General features: G+C 34.3%; 1 protein-coding gene across 1 annotated transcript; it reads left to right on the top strand.

The window, feature by feature from the left end:
• The first annotated feature begins 4,468 nt into the window (after positions 1 to 4,468).
• On the top strand, positions 4,469 to 5,224 carry LOC131859816 (uncharacterized). The gene is made up of 2 exons (XM_059213945.1): positions 4,469 to 4,580; positions 4,674 to 5,224. The coding sequence occupies exons 1-2, from the start codon at positions 4,469 to 4,471 to the stop codon at positions 5,222 to 5,224; spliced, it is 663 nt and encodes a 220-aa protein (XP_059069928.1).
• The last annotated feature ends 3,270 nt before the right edge of the window (positions 5,225 to 8,494 follow it).

Here is an 8,494-nt window from a genome sequence, read left to right as displayed (position 1 = left end):
ACTTTATAGTTCTTATGAGCTGCAAATGCAAGAAATAGTCTAACTACCTCAATTCTAGCTACTGGTGCAAAGGTCTCATTAAAGTCAATTCCTTCTTTCTATAAATAACCTTTACAAACTAATCTTGCTTTGTTTCTGATTACTTCTATTGGCAGTGGGCCAATGTCCCTCGCAGGGATTCACGACATGGTTTAACAGCCTCCTGTGGATTCTATAAGTCTAGTGGTTATATTGGGCATTGACAGGTCGATCTTTTGGTGCAATGGAAACCACACTTGTAACAAGTGGTATCAGAGTTTTTTCACGGGTTCAAATCACATAGGCCATGACGAGTGACACTAGGAGGGGGATTGTTGGCAGTGGGCCAACATCCCTTGCAGGGATTCACGAAATGGTTTAACAGCCTCCTATGGATTCTATAAGTCTAGTGGTTGTATCGAGCATTGACAGGTTGATATTTTGCTGCAATGACAACCACACTTGTAACAACTTCACCATCCTCATTAAGTTTATTTCTATATACCCATTTAGTTCCAATTACATTTTTGTCTTTAGGATGGGGAACTAATGTCCAAGTATTATTCTTTTCAATCTGTTCTAATTCTTCTTCCATTTCTTTTATCCAATGTTCATCTTGACATGCTTCAATAACAGATGCTGGTTCAACTTGAGAAATTAAACATACCTCTTAATTTGTCAGTCTTCCTCTTGTCATAACACCTTGATTCTTGTTTCCAATTATCTGATTCTCTGAATGATTCAATCTTACATACCTGGGTTTATTCTAATTTCTAATTACATGTTGTTCTTTAGTAGTAGTTGAGTTCTCTGATGATGTGAGTGTAAATGGATCTTCACTCTGTACTGATGCAATCTATGCCAGTTCATTTATAATCATTTCAACTATCGGTTCTATAGATCTTAAATCTCCTCTAAAATGTTCATCTATCTTCACATTAGTACTCTCAATGATTTTTTGCAATCTTTTATTGTAACATCTATATGCCTTGCTTGTTGTTGAATAACCAAGAAATATTCCTTCATCACTTCTAGGATCGAATTTGCCAATATACTCATCTCTATTAATATAAAATTTTCTTCCAAATATTCTGAAGTATTTAAGAGTAGGAGTATGACCAAACCATAGTTCATAAGGGGTCTTACCGGTTTCACTTTTGATGTGAACTCTGTTGAAAGTATAAACCATTGTATTCACTACTTCTCTCCAGTACACATGAGGTTTATTTGCTTCCATCATCATGGTTCTTGTTGCATCTTGAATAGTTTTGTTCTTCCTTTCCACAACTCCATTCTTCTGGGGTGTCTGGGGTGCTAATAGTTGTCTTTTGATTCAATTCTCCTCACAGAATTAATTGAATTCCCTAGATGTAAATTCTCCTCCTTGGTTTGATCTTAAACATTTGATTTTCTTGCCAGTTTCATTCTCTACCATTGCCTTGTATATCTTAAATCTTCCAAAAGCTTCTGAATTCTCCTTGAGAAAAGTAACCCAACACATTCTAGAATAATCATCAATTATTAGCATAAAGTATCTATCTCCCTAAAGACTTCTTGTTCTTGCTGAACCACATAAATCAGTATGAATTAAATCAAGAATATTATTGGATTTCTTAGAAATGCTCTTAAATGTTGTTCTGACTTGCTTTCCCATTTGACATTCCTTACATACCAGATTATGAGGTTTCACAATCTTAGGTAAATCCCTTACTGCCTTAGTTGAACTGATCTTTACAATGCAATCAAAATTCACATGACAGAGTATTTTATGCCATAACCAACTTTCATCAATATGTGCAATCAAATATGTCTTATCACTGGTATTCAAGTGAAAGATATTACCTTTAGTCAGATTACTGGTTGCAATCTCCAATCCAGTTCTGTTCATGATTTTGCATTTTCCATTCTTGAATTGTAATTGAAATCCTTTTTCCACTAACTCACCAACACTCAAAAGATTTTGTTTCAAACCTTCTACATAATAAACATTGTCAGTATTATGCTTACCATCCAAAGATATATGCTTCTTCCTTTGATTAAATAAGCTTTGTCATCTCCAAATCTTACTAGACCTCCATGAATTTCCTATAATGATAAGAATTTTCTTTTATCACCAGTCATATGATGCGAGCATCCACTATTTATGATCCATTCATTATTTTCTTCATTTTTTGCTACCAGTGCCTGCTCTACCAGTTTGACAGTAGGTGTCGGTTGATCTTCTTTTATTGCTTCCTCCCTTTTTCTTGCATGTCTACCAAGACACCTAGAATCCATATGACCAACTTTATTGCAATTAAAATAGTTGAAAGGTTCTTTACCTTTATACTTACTTCATGTTGGACCTTTAGGCATCTTCCTTGCAAATAGTGTGTCAATTTCTTCAAGTTATTCATTTTCTCTCCCCATATCTTCAAGTTCTTTTGCATAAAGTGCTTTCCAATCAATTTTGTCAGATGATGATGTTGCTAATGATGATGCTTTGAAAGCTATATCAGTTTCGATTGTAGCAACAGGACCAAACTCTTCAAGCTCAAATGTAGAAAGTTTTCCAGCCAAAGTATCTCTAGAAACTGATGTATTAGGCATTGTTCTTAAATCATTAATAGCAGTCACTTTCATTTTGTAAGCCAGTGGAAAAGATGTTAAAATTTTAGAAACAATTTCATCTTCAATTAAAGATCCTCCACAACATTGTATTCCTAAAACAATTTCATTAACTCTTTCCATAAATGCAGAAATTCTTTCATTTTCTTCCATTTTTTAATTTTCATAACTGACCTGGTAACATTCCAATTTTGCAATTTTGATAGTAGTATCTCCTTCATTCAATGTTTCCAGTTTATCCCAAATAGCTTTATCAGTAGATCTATCTGACAATCCCATGATTTGGTGATCTGATAATACACTCAGAAGTGCTTCTCTTGCTTTGCAATCATTCTCCAAGTCTTTATCCAATGCCAGTGGATGAGGTTGATTCAGAGTAGGACCAACATAGACATTCTTTGTAACATCCCATATATCTCTTCCAATGCAGTTCAGATGTGTTTCCATTCTAATCTTCCATATACCATAGTTAGTTTCATCAAGTTTCAGACTGTCCTTCCTAAAACTATTTGCTTCCATAAGATCTCCTCAAGCTGTTAGGATTCTGAAAAAAGAGGACTTAGCTCTAATACCAATTATTAGCAACCAGGAAGCACAACTGAGAGGGGGGGTGAATCAGTTATCAATCAATTATATATAAATTACAACTCAAAACCAATTAATCCAATTTGAAACTAAGTGTCGGTAAAACAAACTATAATGCCGGTAAAATAGATTAATTGTTATAGCAGTATCACTATAACTTAATGCATGAAATAGAAAGAGAAACAACATCCAAAACACATGACACAAAGATTTTGATGTGGACACACTGTAAGGGGAAAAACCATGGTGGGAAACCTTACCCATAATCAGATGATACTAGTACAGATAGTAAGTGTATACAAATGGGGTATGCACATGCAGAAAGGCCAACCACCTAGAGCTCACTACTCAATTATAAAATAGAAGTCACACTGACTACAATTGGATGGTTAAATCCAATAACAATGTACTACTTCAGAATAACATCTGCAATGCTGAATTCTGTACCAGTTTAAGCTCTGACCATGAGTGCCAAAACACCTTCATAACCTTCCTTCAACCTTCAAATAATGTCTGCATGATTCACACAAGGATCTGCTTTTTTTTTCTCTTCAGTGATCTTCAATATTCGTGCATACTCTTAATGATGATCTTCAATAAAATCTTACAATCATTTATACAAAACCTAAGGCCAAATGTTAAGGTCAGCTCACTAAAGATATTACAATTAAATAATCAAATAAGTCTTGATGCGATACAATATGTTCGCTCAATACATCTACACATTATCCAATCAATAAATCATTTCCAAAATGTGTTGTGTTGATCTAGAATAGATATCATGTACTAGTCCATAACCTAGACCTATCTATCGGGAAAGGCAAATATGCAAACTCGATTAGACCAATAAGAAAAATACCAAATCCAAACATCCAATCCATGTCTTTGACATAACAAAATGATCTCCAAATGATAACAACTCATCATCACTTCCGGTGAACAATATAACCTACTAGTGAAGCATATACCAGTGACTGTGCATAAGCCAATATCCATACAATGTGTCGGTTCAACAATAAACCAATATAAACATAGTGCCAAATCAATAATGTAGACCTCCAAAAGGATAAGTGTTAACATCAATGACAAAACCAATGCAACACATGACAAAGTCATCCATAATACTAAAATTTATAACCTAAATACAAAAGATAATAAAGGTGGCAATTATGAAACCCTGACTAATGAGGAACAGGAGGATAGGCAATTGAATGAAATAATTCTTAGAATGGTTGACTTAAATGGAGATGAATCTAAAATGGCAAAGGCTCTTAAGAGACAACCAGATTGGGTATTGCAAAAGCTTGGATTAGAAAGAGATGCCATTCAAAGTCGCAAGTCAAATAGGGTTGAACAAGAGAAAGGAAGAGGTAAAACAAGTACCATAACAACTCCTAGGTATAGTCCCCCTCACCTAAGAAACTTGGAACAACCATTTAGGGTTTATAATCATCCATAATCAGATGTTGTGGATAATAATTATGAAAAGAGGGACAAATGGGAAAATATACCTTACAATGAAAATAGAAACACATATAATTATGGACAATACAATAATCATAATGATGAAAGAAGAACTAAGAGTGGGGAAATTGTTGGTAACTACAATGGTAGAGATAGGATCAATAATGTAAGCAATAATAGGGGGAATTATGGTAACAATGGAAACTATGGCCACAATGGTAATGGGAACAATCAAAATGGAAATAACAATAATGGTGGAGGTAACAATGAAAACAATGGTAATAATGGAGGAAATAGAAATTACCAAACTAAAAACTATGGTGGCAGACCACCTATGACCATTGAAAGCTACAAACAGTTAGATTTCAGCGAGATAGCTAGATATCCTAATCAGATTTCAAATGATTTAAGATCAAATATCCCTAAATTCACCAGAAATGGAATTGATTTTGTAGAACAACATGTAATAAATGTAAAAAATATCATTGAAGAGTTTGAAGTCCCTTACGAAGATGTTTTTATGAAACTGTTTGTTCAATCTCTAACATAGGATGTAGGAAAATGGTATAGAAATCTTCTCAATAGATGCATTGGTAGTTGGCAGGAGTTTGTGATAGTATTCTTGGAATAATTTGGAGAAAATAATGATACTTCATTTGCATCTCATGATTTGACTAGAATAAAAAAGAATCAGAATGAATTAGTCTCTAAATTTAATAAGAGGTTTAATAAAGTACTTAATAGAATACCAAGAGACATTAGACCTGTTGATTCATTTTTGATTGATTTTTATTTGAGTTCTTTTGATAGCAAGAATCATAATGAGATCCTTTCTCACAAACCTACTACCTTGTAGAAAGCCTTTAAAACAACTACTACCATTGAAAATAATAGAAAGGTTGCTAGGAGAATTTGCAAGAGAGATTATCCAAAATTATATAATTCGAGAGCAACAAAAAAGGATGAGTTTGGCCAAATCATGGACATGCTGAAAAACATGAAGGGTAAGCAAAATCACAATGAGAAGCCAACCCCACATAAAAGTAACAAGCCTATAAGTTACAATAGACCAAGATTGCATGACATGCCATATAATACAAACTAGAAAGATGGTAATCCGGTAAATGCAAATCTAAGCAAAGAAACTCCTGATCCATTGAAAAAGGTAAATAATTTTGTGGAAGGATATCCATGGTGTGAAGTTTGTAGTTTACCCCATGTTGCAAAACAATATATGATTGCTCAGGGTTTTGTAGGAGAAGAGGACCATGAGAATGAATATAAGCCCACAGTGAATGTACTTTCATCAAATCCATTTTGGGGTAGGGATGAGGATTTATGTGAGGATGATCAATCATCAGATGTACAGTAGAGAAGAGAGAGCCAACAACATAGTGTAGAAAAAGTTTTTCTTGATGATGAGGCGGACATCCCGTCCCTGAGGAGATTTTTCCATAATGGAGAGCTAGTGCATTCCTTGAGGAAATTAATAGATGAAGAAAAGAAAGCCTATACTGTGGCAGCAGTAGCTCAGGAAAAAAACAATTATTAGTTAAGGAACAAAATAGTGAACCTAGAGCAAGGTAACCCATCTGGGATATTTGCAAAGGTTCCTAAAGCTAGTGGAAACAAAGACACCATAGCTAACAAGGAAAAGGAGGGTGCAGTAGAAAAGGTCAAACAAACAAAACCTCTTAAATTAACAAAGACAATAAAAAAGAAACAGATTAGTAAGCCACTCTCAAATTGTGGATCATTTATGTCTCAGGCTTTATCATAGGTGAAAATATATGTGCCCTTTCTTGAAGTAATGAAATTCCCTGATTACAAACATGAAACAATCAAGATTTTGTCTAACGTTGGTGAAGTAAATAAAGACAATCATAAGCCAAAAGTTGAAGATCCACCTGTTGTATATTTGTGAATTTCAATCACTAAGAATCTTACCCAGGTTGATCCTTTTTATTTGACTTTGATGATTAACAATAAAATGGTTAAGAATTGTATGATAGATTCAAGTGCAACTGTAAACATAATGCCATAAGATGTCATGAAAGAACTTGGGATGCATGTAGGCACTCCCTATGGGAAATGCTATGCTATGGATAACAGATCAGTCCCAGTTGTTCAAATCATGAAGGATGTGGAGTTTTGATTTCCAGCATGCCTAGATATGTCATATAAAATAGACATCATCATTGTGCAAGTTTCGCCAGATTATGGGATGTTACTATCAAGGCAATGGTCAAATTTGGTGGGGGGACATGTCCAAATAGATCTTTCATATGCGACCATCCTAGTAAAAGGGGTGAATGTAAGGATTAATAGGGAGCCGAGATCAGTCTACTTGATAGAGGAAGTTGATCCAAATGAGACAACATGTTTTCTCCAAACGGATATAGATAACTTTCAGGTAAGTATTTCTAAACCCATTCAATGTAAAACTAATAAGTTTGAAAATACTATTGAATCACATGAGAATAAGATTTAGAAAATATACTTTGATGGTGCTTGCAGTAAGGAAGGAAATGGAGCTAGTGTGGTTTTTATTTCTCCTAATGGAAAATCATTCAAATATTCTTTCTTGTTAGCCTTTGAATGTACAAACAATGTTGCCAAATATAAAGCCCTCTTGTTAGGCCTTAGGATAGAAAGTAAATATGGCATTAAATTAGTAACAGTTTATGGTGATTCAAAGTTAGTCATATGTCAAGTGAGGGAAAGATTTTCCACTAAAAATGTAAGGCTTCAAAATTACAAAAATGAGTTGTGGGATTCAATTGAATTTTTTGATGCATTTTCTATAACATGGATTGAAAGGTCTAATAATATTTTGGCTGATTTTATGGCTAACCTAGCAATTAAACATAACAATATTCCTTTTGACGACATCACCCAAGTTGAAATAAAAACTAGACCTGCAGTACTAGATAACATAAAAAATTGGCAGATATTTCATGATGACAGGGATCTTCTAAAGTTCTTGTTTTGTGAAGATCAGTACGAAGGCCAATATATGGATTGGAATGCATATGTGGAAGAGGAGAGTGGTAAGGAATCTCTATTTGGAAAAAATATCCTATAGATTAAAACAAACAAGATTCCCAAAGGGTTGGTGGAACTAGAGAGGATGTTTGACAATAAGGATATGACAAATTTCAAGCCCAACACTGGAAGTTGTGAAGAAGTAGAAAAAATAAACTTGGGAAGTGAAAAAAATCCTAGAGAAGTTTATATTGGGAAGAAGCTTACACCAAAAATTAGGACTACTTTGGTCAATCTGTTAAGAAAATACAAACATGTTTTCACTTGGTCATATGATGATGTCAAGGCATACAAAGGATTTGTTCCAACTTGAAATCCCACTGAAACCAGATGCAAAACCATTTAGGCAAAATCATAGGCCTATAAATCCCAGATTGGATCCTAAAATGAAGGAAGAATTGATGAAGATGAGGAATGCAAGGATTATAGAGCCTATAAGGTATTCCACATGGTTGTCAAACTTGGTGCCTGTTAGAAAGAAAAATGTTGATATCAGATTGTGTGTGGATTTTAGAAATTTAAATATATCATCCTTGAAAGATAATTATGCCCTACCAAATATGGAAGCTCTGTTGTAGAGATTAATAGGGAATGAATTAGTTTCTATGATGGATGGGTTCTCTGGTTACAACTAGGGGAAGGTCAAGGAATTAGAAAAGTACAAAATAGCCTTTACTACACCATGGGGTACATATGTGTACACCACGATGCCATTTAGACTTACCAATGTTGGGGCTACTTTTCAAAGGGCCATGGATGTAGATTTTGAAGGCCT

The sequence above is a fragment of the Cryptomeria japonica genome, chromosome 2 (genome assembly GCF_030272615.1).
Source record: "Cryptomeria japonica chromosome 2, Sugi_1.0, whole genome shotgun sequence".
NCBI classification, from domain to species: Eukaryota; Viridiplantae; Streptophyta; class Pinopsida; order Cupressales; family Cupressaceae; genus Cryptomeria; species Cryptomeria japonica.
Note: the sequence above shows the minus strand (reverse complement) of the source record. Positions and strands in the feature narration are given on the sequence as shown.

Excerpts from the sequence above, each read along its gene's own strand:
- LOC131859816 (XM_059213945.1), top strand. The coding sequence starts at position 4,469 with ATGGCAAAGGCTCTTAAGAGACAACCAGATTGGGTATTGCAAAAGCTT. Across the intron at positions 4,581-4,673 it reads TGAACAAGAGAAAGGAAGAG|ATGTTGTGGATAATAATTAT; the intron begins GTAAAACAAGTA and ends ATCCATAATCAG.